General features: G+C 41.8%; 1 protein-coding gene across 7 annotated transcripts in view; it reads right to left on the reverse strand.

Annotated features, from left to right (window-relative positions):
* Window positions 1-10,501: 10,501 nt before the first annotated feature.
* Window positions 10,502-22,330, reverse strand: part of ERICH1 (glutamate rich 1) — a 190,450-nt gene continuing 178,621 nt past the window's right edge. For all 7 annotated transcript variants that reach the window (XM_073626633.1, XM_073626632.1, XM_073626630.1 and 4 more), the window contains 3 exons: window positions 20,381-20,740; window positions 15,667-15,861; window positions 10,502-10,833 (listed from right to left, as the gene is read on the reverse strand). In XM_073626633.1, the coding sequence (XP_073482734.1) occupies window positions 10,754-10,833; window positions 15,667-15,861; window positions 20,381-20,740 (635 nt within the window). In that variant the 3' untranslated portion in view covers window positions 10,502-10,753. The remainder of the gene's footprint in view (window positions 10,834-15,666; window positions 15,862-20,380; window positions 20,741-22,330) is intronic.

A 22,330-nucleotide genomic window follows, 5' to 3' on the forward strand; every position in this document is an offset into this window, starting at 1 on the left:
GCCGGTCATATAATGCCAGTGCTCGGCTGACGGACCTCCAAAAGGAGTTTAACCTGCCCAAGAACCGCCTAATCTGTGACATGCCCACCAGGTGGAACTCAACGTTGGCCATGCTGCAGCGGCTGCACACGCAGCAGAGGGCCATCAATGAGTACCTGTGCGACTATGGCACCAGGACAGGGTCAGGGGAGCTTGGTTTTTTTTCCCCACGCCAGTGGGCCATGATCAGGGATGCATGCACTGTCCTGTCACCATTCGAGGAGGCCACGAGGATGGTGAGCAGTGAGAGTGCATGCATCAGTGACACTGTCCCCCTTGTCCACCTGTTGGAGCACACGCTGCGTGGAATAATGGACAGGGCACTTGAGGCAGAACAGAGGCAGGAAGAGGAGGACTTCCTTAGCTCTCAAGGCCCCCTTTATCCAGACAGTGTTCCTGCGTGCCCGCCGATCACACAGGAAGAGGACGAGGAGGAAGAGGAGGAGGAGGAAGATTGTGTCAGTATGGAGGTGGAGCCTGGCACTCAGCATCAGCAGCAGTCTTTAAGGGATCAGTCCCAAGAAACACATGGACTTGTACGTGGCTGGGAGGAGGTGGCTGCGGACCATGTCGTTCTTAGTGACCCAGAGGACTCCGGACCGAATGCCTCAGCAAACCTACGCTGCATGGCCTCCCTGATCCTGCAAAGCCTGCGTAAGGATCCTCGTATTCGTGGTATCAAGGAGAAGGACCAATACTGGCTGGCAACCCTCCTTGATCCACGTTACAAGGGTAAGGTTGCGGACCTTATCTTGCCATCGCAGAGGGAGCAGAGGATGAAACATCTTCGGGAGGCCTTGCAGAAAGGTCTGTGCAACGCGTTCCCAGAGACTGGGAGGTTACAAACTCCTGTTTCTGGACAACGTGTTGCTGAGGCTTCGGTCAGTCAAAGAAGGAGCGGTGGAGAAGGTGGCCGTCTGACCGATGCGTTCAGACAATTTTTTGGTCCGCAGCCCCAAGGTATGATCGGTTCCAGCAACCATCGCCAGCGTCTGTTTTACATGGTGCAGGAATACCTAGGGGCAAGATCAGACTTGGACACCTTTCCCACCGAAAATCCTCTGGGTTACTGGGTCTTGAGGATGGATCACTGGCCAGAGCTTGCACAGTATGCAATTGAGCTACTGGCCTGTCCTGCATCCAGCGTTCTTTCGGAACGCACATTCAGTGCTGCTGGAGGCGTGGTAACCGATCACAGGGTGCGTCTGTCCACCGACTCGGTCGATCGGCTGACCTTCATAAAAATGAATGAGTCTTGGATCACCACCAGCTACCAAGCACCTGATGCTGATGTAACCGAATAATTTTTTTTGAAATCTCAGATCCCTTCAAAGACTGCCTATGCTGATGCTGAGTGACTATCCCTGAGTAATTATCCTCTTCCTCCTCAATCATCACGCTGATAGCTTGTAAGAACATTTTTGGTTCTGGGCGCCACCACCAGTGCCTAAGGCACAATTTTTCAGCCCCTGTTTAACAGGGGCGTGTAATTACAATTTTTGATGTAATACTTTGCAGCAGGGCTCGTTCCTGCATTCCAACTAGAGTGTCTGTGAGGGGTTGCAGTGTTGTGGCACCAGCACCAGTGCCTAGGGCCCAATTTTTCTGCCCCTGTCTAACAGGGGCGTGTAATTACAATTTTTGATGCAATACTTTGCAGCAGGGTTCGTTCCTGCGTTCCAACTAGAGTGTCTGTGAGGGGTTGCAGTGTTGTGGCACCAGCACCAGTGCCTAAGGCCCAATTTTTCTGCCCCTGTCTAACAGGGGCGTGTAATTACAATTTTTGATGCAATACTTTGCAGCAGGGCTCGTTCCTGTGTTCCAACTAGAGTGTCTGTGAGGGGTTGCAGTGTTGTGGCACCAGCACCAGTGCCTAAGGCCCAATTTTTCTGCCCCTGTCTAACAGGGGCGTGTAATTACAATTTTTGAAGCAATAATTTGCAGCAGGGCTCGTTCCTGCGTTCCAACTAGAGTGTCTGTGAGGGGTTGCAGTGTTGTGGCACCAGCACCAGTGCCTAAGGCCTAATTTTTCAGCTCCTGTTCAACAGGGGCATGTAATTACAATTCTTGATCTAATATTTCACAGCAGGGCCCTGTGAGGGCTTACAGTGTTGTGGCCACAGCAACACCTAAGGCCCAAATTTCTGCTGAGTATATAGGGCAGGACCCTACTTTCAAACATCTAACTTACAAACGACTCCTACTTGCAAACGGAAGGAGACAACAGGAAGTGAGATGAAATCTACCCCTAGGAAGGGAAATTCTCTCCTGTAAGAGTTAATATGGGAAAACAAGTTCTCCTTTCCACTGATGCTTTCCAATCCTTGTTCCACAAAAAAACCCAAATTTTCAAAAAACATTTTTCATTGGGACAAAAAAGTGAGGTGAAATCTTCTGAAGAGGAGGAAAGACAGCAAAACAAATGTCACAGGGGTGATAACCCTTCCCTATGTTTTCCAAAAAGCTTAGAAAAGATTTTTTGGCTGGAGCTAAACACGTTAAAAATGTTCAAAATTACAAACAGATTCTACTTAACAACAAACCTACAGTCCCTGTCTTGTTTGCACCGCCTGTATACTGCTGTTCAGAGTATATAGGGCCTGGTGGCCCCACACCTTTCCTTATTTTAATTTGGGTGCGGGGTTCCCCTTAATATCCATACAAGACCCAAAGGGACTGGTAATGGACTGGGGGGTACCCATGCCGTTTGTCTCACTGATTTTCATCCATATTGCCATGACCCGACATGACATTAAACCCGCAAGCAGTTTTAAATGAGATTTTTTCCTTTAAAAATGACATTTGGTGCAGGGACTGTTCTAAACATGGGAAACACGCGTCACTTTACAGGCATACTATAGACACCCCCCAGGTACGATATTTAAAGGAATATTTCACTTTTTTTTTTTTACTTTAAGCATCATTAAAATCACTGCTCCCGAAAAAACGGCCGTTTTTAAAAGTTTTTTTTGCATTGATACATGTCCCCTGGGGTAGGACCCGGGTCCCCAAACCCTTTTTAGGACAATACCATGCAAATTAGCCTTTAAAATGAGCACTTTTGATTTCGAACGTTCGAGTCCCATAGACGTCAATGGGGTTCTAACGTTCGTGCGAACTTTCGGTCCGTTCGCGGGTTCTGGTGCGAACCGAACCGGGGGGTGTTCGGCTCATCCCTACTCCAGAACTGGACACAGTATTCTAAATGAGGTTTTACTAAAGATCTATAAATGGGGACTCAGAACCTCCTTCCTCCTGCTGGTGATCCATCTAGTGATGCATCCTAGAATTCTATTCACTTTTCCCACTGCCTGGTCATATTGTTTGCTCCTTTTGAAATTATCTAAAATCAGTACCCCCAAACCTTTTCCTTCTGTAGTGATGGCCAACACTGTACCCCCAATGTTGTACTCTGTCAGGGGATTCTTTTTCCCTGGGTGCATTATTTTACATTTAGAAACATTGAACTGCAGACACTTGTTTACTCTAACTTTTTTTTTACTCTTTTTCTATTCATTTTAAACTTCACTTAATACTACAGAGAGATATCAAAACAAAACGATCAATGAAAATCATTGATAGTGGACCAGCTTCTTAGGCTGGATGCATACTTATGAGATAATATCAACTTGGGTGTTCATCCATAAATGAAAAAGAACTGGATTCGATGGTGCACTGTAGTAGCATGTACTATATACCATATACTATAGGTGCCTGACCTAATACCTAATATATGGCTAAAGTATGTTTATACCCATCCAAATTAATGAGTTCAGGTGTTTCCACTGATGTGTATAATATTTGCTACAGCATATAAAGACATTTCAGACAATTATGCACTTCCAATCTTTCTTGGGAAAAGCCCTTTTCTGTTCCAGCATCACCATGACCATGTGCACAAAGGCAAATTTGGTGTGGAGAACATGAGTCTTGAGTCGCCTGCACCTTAATGCTATTTAAAATGCTATTGATGTTAGGATGAATAGGAATGTCAGTTGTAAGCTAGGTCTTCTCATACAAAATCGGTACCTGAGCTCACAAGTGCTCTTTTAATTGAAGGCGTACAGATTTCAAATTCTTGTTGAAAGCCTCACCAAAACAATGGAAACTGTTCTAGCTACAAAAGATAAAGGAGGTAGGGGTGGGGAGAGGAGCAAGGTCATATTAATATCCGTGGTTTTGGAATGGGATGTCCAAAAATCTGAAGGTCAGGTGTCCACAAACTTTTGGCTATATAGCATAGCTATATATGTTATTTAGATCTAACCAGATAGTCCATCCAATGTTATGACAGGTATCTCTAAAAACGCATGCTTCCCTGTCATAGTTGCAGTAGGAACAGTTTTACAACATTGTCCTCCTACATTCATGTTTTTGTAAGTTTTTTGTAATCATTATTAACCAAATTGGAAACTTTTAAAGCAGAACTTCAGGAAAAAAAACAGTTTTTCCTGTTTTTGTTGCTGATCTCCTACCTTTACTAACTAGGCCATCCATCTTCTTCAGAGCTCTGTAGTTCCTCTGTAGCAGCCTGATGATTTTGCAGAAAAGCCATTAATCTCCATTGATTTCCTGTTCGTAAGACCGCTGCTATTCTTCCTGTATCCTCAGCCAGCGGTCTTGGCACTTCCCACTAGTAGTTCTCTACAGCAAACAGGGATGTACTTCTGTCCCTGCTTGCTGTAGTGGGCGGAGGGGGTCTCACAGACCACGGTCTGTGACACCCATAGAGGTGGTGTCCTACTCTGCTCCCTGCCAGCACTGCCCCAATCCGCCCCCCCCCCCCCCCCACTTGCCATCTCTCACAGCAGAGCGGGATCGTTAACAGATATCAGCCAGATGACAGAGCAGAGATCTCCAGCTGTGACAGATCTTATATGTGTAGCCAAGGGTTTGTTATTATAGTTGAACAGTTTGTTGTTGTTTCAAATGAATTTGGCTCCCTCTAGTGGCTGCTGGGCTCTGTTAGGATTTTTCCCTATTCCTTGAGAAGGAATGCAGCAAAGTATTGTGGGAGATGTAGTTTGGAGGAGGAATTGACTATGTTAGCTGGATCAGCCCTAGACTACAGGAGAGACAATGCAAAGCACGCAGCACTCCCTGCTGGGAGGAGCGATAAAAGAACCAGCGTGGCCGGCTTTCAGCCCCTCTGGATACCATTCAACACCTGCCAGCAGGAGGTCTGTGTGTGACCAGGAGTGAGAGACTGCAGCCTATACAGCGGAGAGCCGGATCGCCCGCCTCTGAGGGATCTCGGAGTACAGCCTTGCTATCCTAGCATGCAGACCGGCCTGCGCTTCAGAGCAACTGGAAGCCTCTGCACTTCAGCCCATCGGGAGTTGCAGCATGGCGCGGCAGCGCCATTTTCACCAGGAGGGGATCCACAGCCATTGGAGTCCATTGTGGTGAGAGAGCACCTGCCCATTCCAGTAGAGAGTACAGTATTGCTGAGTGAGTTCTTTCTACAGACTGCTGGTGAGACTTGTAGTTCCGCAGAAGTGAATCTACTTCTGCACAGGCATCATACAGCTGGACGTTGGGGCCTTGTCTTTCTCCCCTGTGCTGTAAGGTCAGTACTGTATACAGTACTTACACTTGTAGTGTAAGCAGGAATCTACAAGTGGTGATATTTCTTCAGTTAAGCAGTCATCGGCATATCTTTTGTTCTACAGTCATTTATTTTCCTTTCTTTTTGTGGACTGCAAATACTGCAGTTTAAACATCAGGCTAGCTGAAGATATCTGGAGTTGAAAGAACTTTCATCATCTTTCTCTTTTACCAAGCATTGCTGCTCTTCTTACAAGTTAAACTCTAAATTATAGCCTGGGGGAGCCATTGAGTATATGCTAGACTTTACACTGTGTTCTTGAATGTAAAGAATATATACTGCATTTTGGTCTGTGTGTTGAGGCCTCAGTGGGAAAGTATTTAATATGTTTTGAAGATATTGAGTACTTATCCCTCGGTGCACCTGGTCACATATAATCCTTAAAGCGATTATAAAGTTATAAGTTTTGTATATGTGCATTAAGTGATAACAATTGTCAATTATAATTTGTGTTTATTCATGCTCTTCATTGTGTTCCATTACTTATTTTAGTAAACTTTTCTGAGTGGTTCAGTGATATTGTGTGAATTTCCCATTGCTAATGTCACATTGCAGAATGGAACCCAAGGTGTCAGAGGTAAGAGAGGATCTGCAAAGTAGGGGTAGCCAGTGGGGTATAGAGTCAATCAGCAGCCCTCACGGGGGTACCACTACATATGTGAAACACTGATCGCCATAACGTCTAGCGTGCCAGTCCAGGAGGTTGGACGTTACGGCAATCGGTGCTTTCACATACAAGATCTGTCACAGCCAGAGAGCTCTCTATTATCCGGCTGATGTCTGTTAATGATCCCGGTTGCACATATGGGCACAGATGAGACCACACTGGTGGGCACAGATGAGGCCGCACTGGTGGGCACAGATGAGACCACACTGGTGGGCACAGAAGAGACTACACTGGCGGGCACAGATGAGACCGCACTTATGGGCACAGGCTGCACAGATGAGACTGCACTGGTGGTCACAGCTGAGACTGCACTTGTGGGCACAGATGAGACCGCACTTGTTGGCACAGGTAAGTGGCAGATGAGACCGCACTGATGAGCACAAATAGGTGGCACTTATGGGCACTGATGAGCTGCCCTAAGGGGGCACTAAAAAAAAAGTGCACTGATGGGGCTGCACTAAGGCGGCACTGATAAGCTGCACCGATGAGGCTGCACTAATGGGCACTGATAATCTTCACTGATGGGCATTTATAAGCTGCACTGAGGTGGCACTGATAAGCTGCACTGATGAAACTGTGCTTATGGGCACTGATGAGACTGGGCTTATGGGCATTGATGAGGCTGCACTGATGGGAACAGGCAGGCGGCACTTATGGACACTGATGAGCACAGACTGTTCTAACAGCTCCTCCTTGGCAGAATACATGCTGCATTTTTTTGAATTACAGAGAGAACTTCCTGAAAATTCAATTAGACTTTTCTCTTCAATGGCAATTAATTTTACAAATGTAATAACTGTTTAGTGTTTTGGGTAGGGGGGGGGAGGGGTACTAATGGGGGATTTTTTTTACCAATCCCAGAGTTCTGCTTTAATGGATTTGTGTGACAGCAAAAGAGAAGGATTACAGACTTCAAATGCTAAAACTTATTTCAGATAGTGTAGATGTAAATAGCTCAGTTTCTTTATACATCTCTATTTTTTTCTGCTGGCTTAATCAAACAATGAAATATAAGATTTTACGCAGGTGCTTTTTATCTGCATGACATCTTCGGTGTATATGGAAGATTGCTCCTGCTGTGGGGATTCTTAATTCTCTGCTAGAGTCACCGCATCTTTTGAGCGTGGCAGTGATGTCACTCACCTCCAGCCCTGCTTCTTTAGAAGTTATTATCTCATCCTCTTCATGTTTTCTTTCTTTCAGGCTTCACCCAGAGTTGCATAAAGCGAGTATTTTTAAGAAGTATTTAAGTGAATATAAGGCATTGCAGGATACCATTATACCAAATCTAGCAGTGACATTAGCACTGAACACCAGCTGTTTGCTTCATTGTTACCAGTCATTGTAGCACAACACACCTAAATTGAAAACTGTTTAAAAGAGAAAATATTTTTATATTATAGAACAGGTTTCTGAAATGTTAGATAGATGGGTAAATAAAAAAAGTTTGCTAATGCAACAGTGGGGCTAATGTACAGAATATGAGGGCAATGTAACAAAGTATGGGCATTACTGTCTGAGGTCAGATTTTGAACTATCCACTAGCAGCTTGAGCATTTGGGGGAAACTTAATTAACCAGTCTTGGACAGTGTGAGATAGAGTGATATAAAGTAACATTGTTAATTAAGTAAGGTTGTTACTTTGGCATCTCCTGTTTCATTAAATCTGCAGATCAAAATGATGAGCTTTGATCTGCATATGATGTCCATTGTACCAACCTGACAAACAGAAATACAATTTTTTATTTTTTATTTAACTCCCTAAAAATGGAACCCTTAGTTTACCCTTATCAGCCCTAATTAAAGTGGACCTTTACCAAAAACTGTAAGTGCTGCTTATCCCTTTTCTCCCCCTAGCGCCCAACTAATTTTAAAACCAAAGTTTTAGAGGGAACAGGTATCACTTCCACTTCCTCAATCCTCATCTAGGCTACCTCCCCCCCACCCGCAGCCTCCTGGGATATGTCACATTGCCAGGAGGCTACAGGACCAGTCTCACAGTGCGGCACGATCTTGTGCATCTGCAGTGGGGAGTCGACTGAGGCATCAGGAACTCACATCTGCTCCCACCTCCAAGATGGCAGCCTTGAGGATCCAAAGCCTGACAAAAAGTTTGCTCTAGAGAGAACAGTGCTTGACTCCATGAGCTGGCAAGTTCCTGTTTGTTAAAAGTCAGCAGCTACAAATATGCATTTCTCTATTTTTCAAACCAATAATAGTTAAACTTTTATGATTTTTTTTGTTCATTATTTTTTGTCATACATAAATGGAAAAAAATGGCTTTATTGCATTTCTAAATGCTTAATACCAGGTTTATCATTAGGCTTCATTCATACAGGCACACTGGTCCGTACATCCATGCGGGATGAGCAGGTATTCTATTCAGCCCATACAGCCTGTTTAAATAAATGATAGGCAGCCGGCTGCATGGACCTGCACATATCTCCAAGTGTGTCCAAGACTGTACCTCCATGCAGGTTCAATGCACAGATCAGAGCACAAATCTTCCAACAGTGACATTTATTTTGGTAACAAGTGTCAAAAACAGAAATTTCCCCTTACTTTGTAGAGATTTAATCTCATTTAATGTCTCTGGAGCAGTGATGGAAAATCTCCCCAGATACAAAGACAGCAAAACAATAAACATACAAGGGTTTAAAACTCACAATTTTTTCTCGCTCAAGCAGGGTCCTACTAGTGGTGAGACCATTCCCCCACAGCTTCCTCCTTAAAGGGGTTGTAAACCCTCTTCTTTTTATAAAAAATAACAAACATGCCTTTACTCACCTGCTCTGTGCAATCGTTTTGCAATCTGGTGCTCCAGGCCCCGTCTCTTCAATGGATGCCCCCACAAAAAGATGCTTTCCCCGGGGGCACCCATGCGGGCTTGCGCCCAGGACCCAGCTGGGGCAGGGAAACAGGTAAGTAAGCCTCTTCTTGTACCTCCTAATTTTAAAATGCGATGAATCCTTGCAGTGCATGAGAGGAATTTTTTGTTGTGGCTGGGGTTGGGCTTAAACATATGCCTTTTAACATATGCATTACCAATATACTGTATATCTGGGACTGTGTATAAACTTACTGCACCATAGGTACAGCATGCCAATTAATGGGATAATTACAACCAGCATTATTTTGACCATTATCAAAGTTACCAGGACAAAGATGCAACAGGCACAAAATGCCATTATCAAAAGGAAGTTTCTGCAAGATCAGAAAAATATGTATTGCACCTATTTCTAAGGCATGGAGATCCACTAAACCAGACTGAGAGCCATGATTTACCAATGTAAAATAAGAGGATTGATAGAAAACATTGCTATGACTGGACAGCTGCCTGAAATTCCAGGAAGTCACAAAAGATAAACAAAAAAATAAATTAAGAAAATTGTAGGATCCTTTTACCTCAACAAAGGTAAGTGTCTGCACTCAAAAAGGCACATGGCTTCCCTGGACAGTACTAAGGTGGAAACTGTGCTGTAACTGTTCATCTCTCATGATCCTCATATCTTTTATGAATGTTTCATGGACAGATGAGAAAACTGCAACTTTCTGAACAATATATTATATCTGTTGGAGTCCCACTGAGAATTTCTCCAGTTACCATTAAACATAGAATCAAGCTCCCATAGTTTCATGGTCCCATAGACCATTGAAGGTCAAGCTCCCAACATTGTTTCGTGAATTCCCCACTTCTTCAGGAGAGCAAGATAGGAGGAACAGGATGAATGAATAATGGAAAGAGTAAAAATGTGTAAGTATACAAACCGCACCATTTAGGAGCAGTGGTAAATATCCCACATCTTCTATGGGTATTAATAAACATTGGAAATAGAATAGATACCTTGTAGGCTAGGCTAGCAAACTAGAAAGGGCAATCAAGGTCATAAACAACCCTGGGCGAGCATGGGAACATAACCAAAGGAGTCCTATAAAAACTAAATGATAATATGCGTTAATAATCAGGTATCATCAGTTAGGTTGGTCAATTGTTTAATTTAAAATAAATGCTAGATCTAGCAGTTAGCAAGTCCCTTGTAATAATTATAGAATTAGGGCAGAGATGGTAGCCAGGATACGGCAAATCAGATGCAGAGGTGTCACCATCAAAGCAGTTGAGACATTTAAGTGGAAGGGTATTTAGTCCACTGGTGTCTGTCTGAAAACGAAAATAGAAAAACTTTGGATAGATTGAGACTTGCAGGTTTATTCAAAGGCATACAAAGTCAAAGGGATAAAATATAGATACACACAGCAATCTCCCAAAATATTTTAGTAATCTTGCTTCAGAGAAAAAAATGATTATGGTTTTCTGCATTTTGAGTTTGCTTTTTTTTTGTTCTGTTTTTCTTCACAAGTCTGAACTATGAATTAGATATAAATAAACTAAACAAGTTGTATACCTGTAAACCTCTTTATGCATTTTTATTAGACACCCATTAAGATGTAGCTTTTAGCTTTATTGGTAAAATGTCTGAAATCCAGTAACAAAACAGAGAATGCAGAGCCAGTCTGTGACCTAGACAAAGGGAAAAAAAAAAAAGAAGAAGAAAGAAAATGATTAAAATGTCAACTTCTGCTGTAAAATTACTTTGACAAAAAAGAAAAAAAAAAAAAACTCAGACAACTTTTTCAAACGTTTCCCAGTTTTCAACATTTCATGCTATGTACTGCATTAATGAGAATGTAGGAATTACATTTACATTCAAATTTAAAGATGATAAACACCTAAATATACAGATTAAATACATATGAGAGCTGTTTTACCCACCAAATGGTTTATATTTCTGTCTATCCATTCCTGACGCAGCTCTGGCAGACAGCAGGACCAGAGTGGTGTCCTGAGATTCCTTCATGCAGGTTTCGGTCAGCATATGAGCACGATATACAACAACACACACACACACACAGATTTATATTGTGACGGACACTCCTTATTCCTAGACCTACTTCTCACAGCTGCTGTAAGTTATCCTAGAGGATACCAATATATCAGAAAATATATTAAAAAAGGGTTTAAACTTTTTTTTTAGCATATAAGCTTTGTGGTACAAGTGATTGTCTGCCAGCCCTGCTCCACAGAAAATTGCGGGAGGTTGAAACCAAAATGAAAGTCAAGTCAAACTGAGGTACCTACACTAGATGCTTTAAAAATACACTCAGTGATTTAAGAAAAGGAAAACAACTCCATCACAATACAACTGATTAAAGTACAATCAGCCCTTTATATGAAAGTATCAGGTTTTCCAGCTAGACTGATTTTCACTATTTCAGGATACTTCACACAGACATTTCATTCATACCAGCACCACTGTACAGCCTGGTTGTAAAAGCCCCTGGTTACCATAGGGGAAACAGACTCCCTTTCACCAATTAAATGTCACCTGACATTTTCTAAATGTGCCAGAGATAAGATCTATGATATACCCCTAGGATGATCGCCATTTCATCCCAAAGGTGTTTAGTAGGGTTGAGGTCAGGGTTCTGTGCAAGCTTCTCAAGTTATTGCACAACAAACTCAAACCTGGTCTTGATGGACCTGGCTTGGTGCACAGGGGCACGGTAATATTGGGTGTGCCGACCTCAGTTCGGTAAACTGTCACGAAGAACTAGCGTGAGCCAATGTTTTCAGTAATAAAAATATCCAGTGCATACCCAGTTGTTTTAAAATAGCTTACTCCATTAGCTACATGATAAAGTGCTTAGTAGGGATTTCAGTAAAGCTTGAATTATATTTATTTTAACAGAACTGTTCTAATTAACTGCCTTTACATTTTTTTCCTCTCTGGATAAATATTTGCCAATTTGGAATATGTATTATTTTAATTATAAATCGATTCTTTAAAATTGTACATAAAACCAACATTTTAAAATGCACCAGCGAGTTTGTAGTTGATTAATACCTTTATTTTCATGTTGCTGAATATAAACTGTAAGCAGTCTTGCTACTGAAGATTTAATGTTACCAATGCGGATGATAGCAATAGTGAAAAAGTGAAAAATATTTATACGACAGGCCTTTATTTGAAATGTAAATTGTGTCACTTGGGTCTGTTTTGCTTCAACTGGGCACTCTTATGCAGGGGTATACATACCCTGTTGGAGGTATGGAAATCAAATGATGGGGTATGGAATTTTTAAATAATTTAACAAACTCTTCTTTATTGAACCTGAAATCAGAGTGGAGGAATTGACTTGATGTGTCAGATGACATGCTTGCAACAGTCAGTAGCTGTACATCAATTCCAGGATCTGATTGCACAAAAGTAAGATTTTTGCATTTACCATAACATCTTTTTGTTTTTTAAGTCTATTCCTGGGTCCCTGATTGATTGCAACAACAAACAGGTGGGAGAACCTTTAGGCCAGTTACTATTGTGGTCAATAACACAAGAATATTTGTAAGGTAAAGGGGTTTAACCTAAGATTCTTAACTTAACCTTTGACCTCAAGAAAAAGAAAGCGGGACAAATATTAGGTATGTTCAAACTAAAGATCAACCACTAAAAATCTAGCATTTGAAGCAGAATACCTACAGAACACTGGACTTCAGTGAGAGGAAGATCCATAATATAACCAATCTCTCATACACATCTAAAGGGAGTTAAGGAGACTTTTAGGGCTAGTTTACACTTGCGTCAAAACATGGCTTCGGACAGGCTTTGTTAAAGCTCTCTGAATGCCAGTCAAAGGCCCTCTCACTAAATAAAGCTTACAGTCCGGTTTACACTTGCTTTGCTTGGTGCTTTGATGAGGCTTTGGTGGGGCTTCGATGAGGCTTCGGTGGGTCTTCAAACAAGCTTTGCCATAGACTTCTATGGAGGCTTTGAAAACGCTTTGAAGCACCACTGAAGCTACATGGGGTATAATTTTTAAAGCAAAGCCGAAGCAAAGCAAAGTAAAAGCAGGTGTAAACAGGACTGTAAGCTAACCATTTTATTTAGCGACAGCGTTCAGAGAGCTTTAACAAAGCCGGTCCGAAACCTTGTTTGAAGCAAGTGTAAACTAGCCGTTCATGTGTGTTGAAGCTGAAGCAAGTGTAAATGAGCCCTTAATGTGATACAAAGAAGGGTAGAGTACCATGTCAATCTCTTATGGAAAGAGTGGAAAGATCCACACCTATGTAAAAGGGAAGGCCAAGTGAGAATTAATGGCATGCAATAGAGATACGGGCACCTCAAAACAAAAGAGATGAGAATGAGACTCCAATAGATAATAAAGATGGGTGATGGTCACAATACAACCTGAGCATATGTGTCATACATACATTATATATAGATATATATAAAATAATAAATACATATATATATATATATATATATATATATATATATATATATATATATATATATATATATATATATATATATATATACACACACACACATATACTGTACATACATACAGATACACATACACCCCTAAGTGAAAATGTCCAAATTGGTCCCAATTAGCCATTTTCCCTCCCCGGTGTCATGTGACTCGTTAGTGTTACAAGGTCGCAGGTGTGAATGGGGAGCAAGTTTGATAAATTTGGTGTTATCGCTCTCACTCTCTCATACTGGTCACTGGAAGTTCAGCATGGCACCTCATGGCAAAGAACTCTCTGAGGATCTGAAAAAAACAATTGTTGCTCTACATAAAGATGGCCTAGGCTATAAGAAGATTGCCAAGACCCTGAAATTGAGCTGCAGCATGGTGGCCAAGACTATACAGTGGTTTAACAGGACAGGTTCCACTCAGAACAGGCCTCGCCATGGTCGACCAAAGAAGTTGCGTGCACATGCTCAGTGTCATATCCAGAGGTTGTCTTTTGGAAATAGACATATGAGTGCTGCCAGTATTGCTGCAGAGGTTGGGCCACAGGGCAGTATTATAACATGATAACGACCCCAAACACACCTCCAAGATGACCATTTCCTTGCTAAAGAAGCTGAGGGTAAAGGTCCAAGCATGTCTTCAGACCTAAACCCAATTGAGCATCTGTGGGGCATTCTCAAATGGAAGGTGGAGGAGTGCAAGGTCTCTAACATCCACCAGCTCTGTGATGTCATCATGGAGGAGTGGAAGAGAACTCCAGTGGCAACCTGTGAAGCTCTGGTGAACTCAATGCTCAAGAGGGTTAAGGCAGTGCTGGAAAATAATGGTGGCCACACAAAATAATAACATTTTGGGCCAAATTTTGGCATTTTCACTTAGGGGTGTACTCACTTTTGTGAGATACTGTACAATATATATATATATATATATATATATATATATATATATATATATATATATATCCCCTTCCTGCCGAGTGTACGCAGATATGCATACTCGGATTTCGGGGGTTATTTCGGGATGATGCCTGCAGCTAGTTTTTTAGAGCCGGCAATCAGCTTTCCTGGTATAACAACCGATGCGGCTAGTGGCCTCCGGCGGCTAGTGACAGTCCGGAACGAAGCCGCTCACAGCTTCATTCCAGCCTCCTAGTTGTAAACGCGGAAGCGACATCATGATGTCACTTCCCGTTTACTCGGCTGCCAATGGTGCCGGTTTAAAAAAAATAAACAGTATTCAGAATCGCCGAAAACGGTGAAGTGCAAAAGACCCCCGATCCCCCCATAAAAAGTACCTGTCACCACCTATTACTGTCACAAGGGATGTTTACATTCCTTGTGACAGGAATAAAAGTGATCAAAAATTTTTTTTTTAAAACACAATTAATATAAAAATAAATAAGAAAAATTTTTTTTTTTTTAAAGCACTTCCGTTCCCACGAGCTCGCGCAGCAAAGAAAACACATACGGAAGTCGCGCCCGCATATGTAAACGGCGTTCAAATCACACATGTGAGGTATCGCCGCAATCGTCAGAGTGAGAGCAATAATTCTAGCACTAGACCGTAAAAAAAAATTAAAGCGTCGCCTATGGAGATTATATATGAGCTATATATATATATATATATATATATATATATATATATATATATATATATATATATATATATATATATAGCTCATATATAATATAGAGATAGATATATATATTTTTCTTAATTTATCTTTGGCTGTTCAGTAGTAATGTATTATACAAGACTGATGCTTTATGAATGTACAGTAAATTATAGAAATTACATGTTTATTAGATGTCCATCTATACAGCAACAAAGTATTTACCTACCTCGCTTGAAAAATAAAATTAAACATTCACAACATATTTGTGTATCCAGTACATACATTTATAATTTACCTGGTCTATACTTTAACGCCAAGGCTTCTAAAGAAATACACAGCACTGCTGGCATAAGCCGATAAGCAAGAAGCAGTTCACCGATGTCAGTGAATTATATAAAACAGTTAAAAAATACATACCAACAGGCATAGAGGAATGTTCTTTGAAGCTGTCCAATGAATCTTTTAATCTTTCAATATCCTGTAGGAGAAGCAGACTCTTGAGCTGATGTAAGAGGCACAGTTCAGAGAAAGGAACTGCACCATTCTTGATTTGATTTATTATTTCCAGCACCAGTTCAGTAGACAGAGCAGAATCTGCACATGGTGATTTGCCTAAAGGAATGAAGGTTACATATTCTAATGAACATTAAATAATGCCTGTGTACAACATACAGTACATACATTAGGCGTGTATAAGAATATGACTGTTAAATGCTAATGTCATCACTTCTGCTATAATGTGTTTATTGTAAATAAGTCTAGTGTGGCTCTAAGAGTCTTTTCACCCATTGTTGTTTGTGTTAATTAACTGTGTGAAGCTCGGTGACCACAAGTCTGGGCGAAAGGTCATGTCTCAGTCACCTAGGCTGTATAAAGGATTAGATAATTAGCTCATGTTAATTAAGTTACAGTTGTATTGTTAGAGGAGGCTCCAACGGCATATAAAGTCTTGTAACTTTGATTCATAAATAAACAGTCCATGTTAGCAGTGAAGCAAGTGTCGCCTTGTTTTCTGCTCAGAGAGGTTGGAATATCTGATATCTGTATACAGACTGGGAGGAAGTGGTATATGACGGAAGCACTCAAGCGGAGTGTGGGACGTTCCGTGACAGGATGTAAACCCGATTCATGAAATTTAAGCTGGGCACATATATCTGCAGTGTCTTCTTATCTCTCTCCAAAACCCTGAGTCCCGTGGCTTTCTCCTGCTCCAGTCTTCTGTTATCAGAGTGATAACTTCTGACAAGTTCTCTCTGACACATGTGATAAAACCAGCCTGAAATGTGTCAGGGCAGGTGCTATAAATAGATTAGCAGACAGCTGATCAATTCACAGCACAGCTCTGCAAGTCTCTGCCTATATGGAGGGGGGAGGTGTGGCTTTCCTCCAATCAGCTGTCTCACAGTTTATGGCAAGACTCCCCCTCCCCCTGCTGAAACAGGAAGAGAAAATGCTAACATGCACTTTCTAAACAGTATATAAAGATGAAGACAGCAGATATAAATGTAAAACTTATGTAGGGAGATTTGTTTTATCTCTGTATCATCTGAGGCTGTTCACTCCACTGGTTATATGTGAGCGTTTACATCCACTTTAAAAGAAAATTCTGGCATAATAGACATTTTAAAGGCTGCTATTGTTGACCTAATTTTGAAAATATTTATTGCTGGGCTGTCATGCAGGCCACCTGCCTTAAAAATGTTGGTTTGCCCATTTTAACATGGGAACAAGAGTTGGGCACAACCTATTCTGAAGAACAATGGCAAAAAGCCCTACGAAACACATTTGCAGCTACCAAATGCGTGAGCCAGTGGGAGACAACCTATAAACTAACACTTAACTGGTACTTAACACCACACCGAATTTCTAAATTCACACGACAAACCTCACCTTTATGTTGGAGAAAGTGCGGACAAGTAGGTACACTTCACCATATTATATGGGAATGCCCAAGTTTACATAATCTATGGCAAAAAGTGTTTAACCTAATATCAACAATAGCAGGATTTACAGTTATACCGAAAGCAGATCTGGCGGTCCTTTCACTAGGCATAGAAAATATACCGCTGACAACCAGAACTATAATTCTCCATATATTACTTAGCACCAGGTTAACAATTCTCAGACATTGGAAAGATCCTAAACCCCCCACCCTTAGTGAAATTATAGAACTGACGAATACACACGCCTCCTATGAATGTATGTTCGCAGCAGCCCAGGGTCAGTATTCGAAATCACAAGCCAAATGGGCTAGTTGGGAAAAATGGTACGCTCGCACCCATTAGGGTCTAGTTCCTTTCGTGCTGACTACCTGCAAATTACACTCAATCGAAGTAGGCAAAATTGAAAGCTGCATATAGTCTATTTCTGTTTTAATTTAATTTAATTAATTATTATTATTTATGTTACTTTAACACTACTAGAATTAGCACGACCAAACTCTGCCCATGCAGAATACTGGTCCTTTTCACCAGCTTAGTTCCGGAATCACTAATAGGTGTGTATGTATATTTATGTTAAACCTCCAACTGACAATGTTACCACCATATTAAAGATGGTCCTCCAGGACCAACACCTCACTAACTTTGTATCCCACCGGACATGTAGTGTCGCAAAATATTCATGCACTATACTTTATGCGAACTGTACCGTGTATATTATATATGGTCTATGTTATGTACCGTTTATAACTTATAAAGTGTGATTCCTTCAAAACAATAAAAATATTGGAATTAAAAATGTTGGTTTGCCAACAATGAAAATACAGTGTATGTTAAACCTGGAGTTCTGACGTCACTTACTTCATGCTTGTCCTAAGACATTAATTCACTCTATTAAAACAAAAAGGACCTGTTACCAGGAAGCTAGAATTTTTAGGACAAGTAGTGGGGATTTTTTTTACCTTAATGCAGAGAATGCATTAGGTTAAAAAAATTAGACTTTAGAACCACTTTAAAGCGGTATTAAAGTTCACTTTGGGAATTTTTACCTACAGGCAAGCCTATAATAAGGCCTACCTGTAGGTAAAATGAATATTTCCTAAACAGACACTGTTTAGGAGATATTCACACTGGATGCAGCCAGCGACATCACCGGCGCTCTAAAGGTTCCAGCATACCGTACCGGACCTTCAGAGCACCGTGCCAGAACCAAGGGCTCCCACGCGTATGCCCGGGAGTGATGTCATTAGGGCTCTGGTCACTCATACAGCTGGAGTCCGTGAACCCAGAAGGAAGATGGAAGCCCTGTCAGCAGTGACAGCGAGCCGCTGAAGAGCCTCGTTCTAAGGTATTTCATAGTGTGCTAGTATGTGATGCATACTAGCACATTTTGCAATTGTCTTACAGGGGTAAGTTTTTTTTTTTACTGCAGCAGTTTACAACTGATTTAACTCTAAATAAGGTCATCTCATAATTCCAGGTACCGTATTTATCGGCGTATAACACGCACTTATTTAAAATCAGGGGAAAATCCGGGTGCGTGTTATACGCCGATCCCTGCTATTTTTGTGATCTATCGGAGCGATCGCCACTGACATTCACATAGCGTGTATTTTTAAATATGGCGCTGCGGAGTTCGGAGGGACTCGGCGGCGCTCGTTCAGCTGAACGAGCGCCGCCGAGAACACAGGCTGTGCGGAGCCGAGATACACATAGCCAAGGGTTCTCGGCTCTTCTCGGCGCCGTTCACAGTCCCGCCCAGTCCCGCCATTGGACCTCTGTTATGTCCATCATAGGGACTGGGCGTGACTGTGAACGGCGCCGAGAAGAGCCGAGAACCCTCGGCTATGTGTATCTCGGCTCCGCCCAGTCACTGTGTTCTCGGCGGCGCTCATTCAGCTGAACGAGCACCGCCGAGTCCCTCCGAACTCCGCGGCGCCATATTTAAAAATACACACTAAACTTGTGGATGTCGGCGGCACTGGGGACAAGGCTGCACTGACCACTGGGGACAAGGCTGCACTGACCACTGGGGACAAGGCTGCACTGTCCACTGGGGACAAGGCTGCACTGTCCACTGGGGACAAGGCTGCACTGTCCACTGGGGACAAGGCTGCACTGACCACTGGGGACAAGGCTGCACTGACCACTGGGGACAAGGCTGCACTGACCACTGGGGACAAGGCTGCACTGTCCACTGGGGACAAGGTTGCACTGACCACTGGGGACAAGGCTGCACTGTCCACTGGGGACAAGGCTGCACTGTCCACTGGGGACAAGGCTGCACTGACCACTGGGGACAAGGCTGCACTGACCACTGGGGACAAGGCTGCACTGGGGCAAGGCTGCACTGACAATTCTGCACTGGGGCAAAGCTGCACTGACAAGGCTGCACTGGGGCAAAGCTGCACTGACAACTCTGCACTGGGGCAAAGCTGCACTGACAAGGCTGCACTGGACACTGGGGCAAGGCTGCACTAACAAGGCTGCAGATGAACACTGATGAGGCTGCATTGATGGGCATTTAAATGTAAGTTTTTTTTCCTTAAACTTCCCTCCTAAAAGTTTTTTTCCTTAAAATTCCCTCCTAAACTTGGGGTGCGTGTTATACGCCGATAAATACGGTATTCTGTATCAAATAACACGGTGTTGTAGTTAGCAATGAATGAGTTATTTTGAATGTGAATGAACCATTACAGTGTAGGTGTTGGACCAAGAAACCCTACACCCCAAAGAACTGCAATTCAGTTCCAAAGGATATCATCTTTAAAAAAAAAAAAAAATTAGTAGGCACATTTTGCACTAATACATACAATGATTACATAAAATTAACCACATTACTTGTGAAAAAGCTTTGTGAAGTTTAAAATCATAAGGGGAAAAACTTTAAGCCTTAGGCCCTTTTTGCATGGAGCGGACCCCCTTTTCTCAGCAGGGAATTTGATCCACCTACACGGAAAAGGATGGATGCTTTTTCATTTGTTTTTAGTGGACTGGATCGGAAGTAGGCGGGTATAAAACGGACACAAGTCTGTTTACACCCACTGGTGCATAGGGATACATGGACCATCCAATTAGGTCCACCTGCAAAACATTAGGCAATAATCATCTCAGGTTAAAAGAAAGCTGTAGTACATTTCATTATTTTAAACATCTCAGAAAAGTATACAGAAACAAAACATGTAACATACATTCAGTGAAGTAGATCTCTTGAGTTGCTTGCAGGAAATCCAACAAGTCCTCTGTTTTCTTCAGCTCTTCCTCACTTTGTGCAACGGACTGCTCCACTGCGTCCACAATCCCTGTCTCAGGCTGATTTGTTAACTCTACGGTCTTCATCTTTGGCCAAAGACCAGCTGCTTTCAACCTTTCTTTCTGCCTCTTTCTTTGTAGTTTCCTCTTTTTATTTTTATTGATGAACAAGCTTTCAGATTTCAGAGTTTGATCCTCTGTGGGTTTCTGGTGGTTTCTGCTGTCAGGGGCAGAATGGGATGCAGTATTTTCTTTCTTCCGCTGCCTGCGTCTTTTTCGCCTCTTCACTGGCTGGTTCTCTGAAAATCAATTCAGTTATGACATTTATATTATTTAGATAATCTAGTCTGGAATATATTTTACTTATGGTAATTAAAATAATGATGCTATGACAAAAACCAAATCATCTGGCAATTAATTAACGCGACTCTGTTGCTGAGTTACAAGCACTGTAAAAAAGAAGCACTACCTGCAAAATCAGAGGGTTTATACTCACTTGTCCCACCACTCGTTTCTATAATTTTCCACATCTGATGCACTTTCATATCATATCTGAAACATAATCCCCTGCAGCATTCTGTGATTTCCCCCTCTGGCTCCTATATACTAGACATAGGTGTGCGTGTGTCTCTCTCTATATCTATCTATATATAAAACTCTGGCACATTGATCTCCCTGCCGTCACAGTGAAAGAGAAGTGTATAAGCACTTCTTTCTCTTATGGCATAGCCAATAAGAGGGAGATCTTTCCCATTTCCCTGCCTGCACACTGAGTGATAGTGATAATGCTAATGCGCACAAGGTGATTAGGGTGTGCCCAAGATCACCAAGCACCCTGTGCGCACACCTATGATACTAGGACACAGTAAGGATATAAAAAACAGATGGACCCACATATTGTGGACATATGACATCTTGAAAGGTGGGAGGGAACGAGGGAAAAGAACAGCACAGATGAGTATGAATCCTCTTATTTCACATTGACTCATGGCAGCCAAGTCTTATACAGCATCATTAAGAATTACCCATTTTGACGCTGGGTTAGGTCGCATAAGAGTTTGGTGTCACTGGTCACAAATGTTGCACTGACAATATGGCTGACCCTGTCAAATTTACCTTCCCTGCAACCTATCCTCATTGTGCTGCTACTAACACAGTTACAGTACTGTTACATTAACTTCCAACCTTCACTGCTACTATTAAAAGTATAAGTAAATACGTATAGTAAAGGTGATGTTCTATGGGTAATTGAGTCACTGGTAACACATCATCAGTAAAATATTTTTTTAGGGAAGGGAACCACTGATCCTAAAGGAATCACTCCCTCACTGGCCCTTAATGCTGCAGGATCTCAATTGATGGCAAGAGAGTAACAGCTAGCTGATTCAGGCAGTGAGGTATGTTAGTAATTCTGTGACAAATTGCTTGTCTAACATGGCCTGTATGAGTTTGATATGAAACTTTAAAAACAAAAAAAGTAATGGTAGTAAATTATGTTGTCATGAATCCTACAGAGATTGTAATAATGCAAATATTACAGCCTTTTAACAAGGGTCAACTCCAGAGACACATATCTACCTTGCAATTTTATAACAAATTTTTCTGTTCCAGTTAGAGAGCCATTTGTGGCTAAATTGCCTGTAAATAAAACAGTTGTAAAAAATGTATTTTATTGCTGTTTAAAAGTAGAAAATAAACGCATGCAATTTTTTTTACTGGGTATCTGGACTTCAAATTGCGAGTGAAATATAAGCTTGTCAATAGGTGAGGTTATATTTGAAGAACATAACATACAGGGTCAACCATTTCTTCTATTGGTAGTTCCAGCAACTGTTTGTTTTAGAAACAGACCTATATATCCAAAGTACTTTTGCACTTCTACTTCATTA

This window comes from Aquarana catesbeiana, linkage group LG04 (genome assembly GCF_042186555.1).
Source record: "Aquarana catesbeiana isolate 2022-GZ linkage group LG04, ASM4218655v1, whole genome shotgun sequence".
Lineage (NCBI taxonomy): Eukaryota > Metazoa > Chordata > Amphibia > Anura > Ranidae > Aquarana > Aquarana catesbeiana.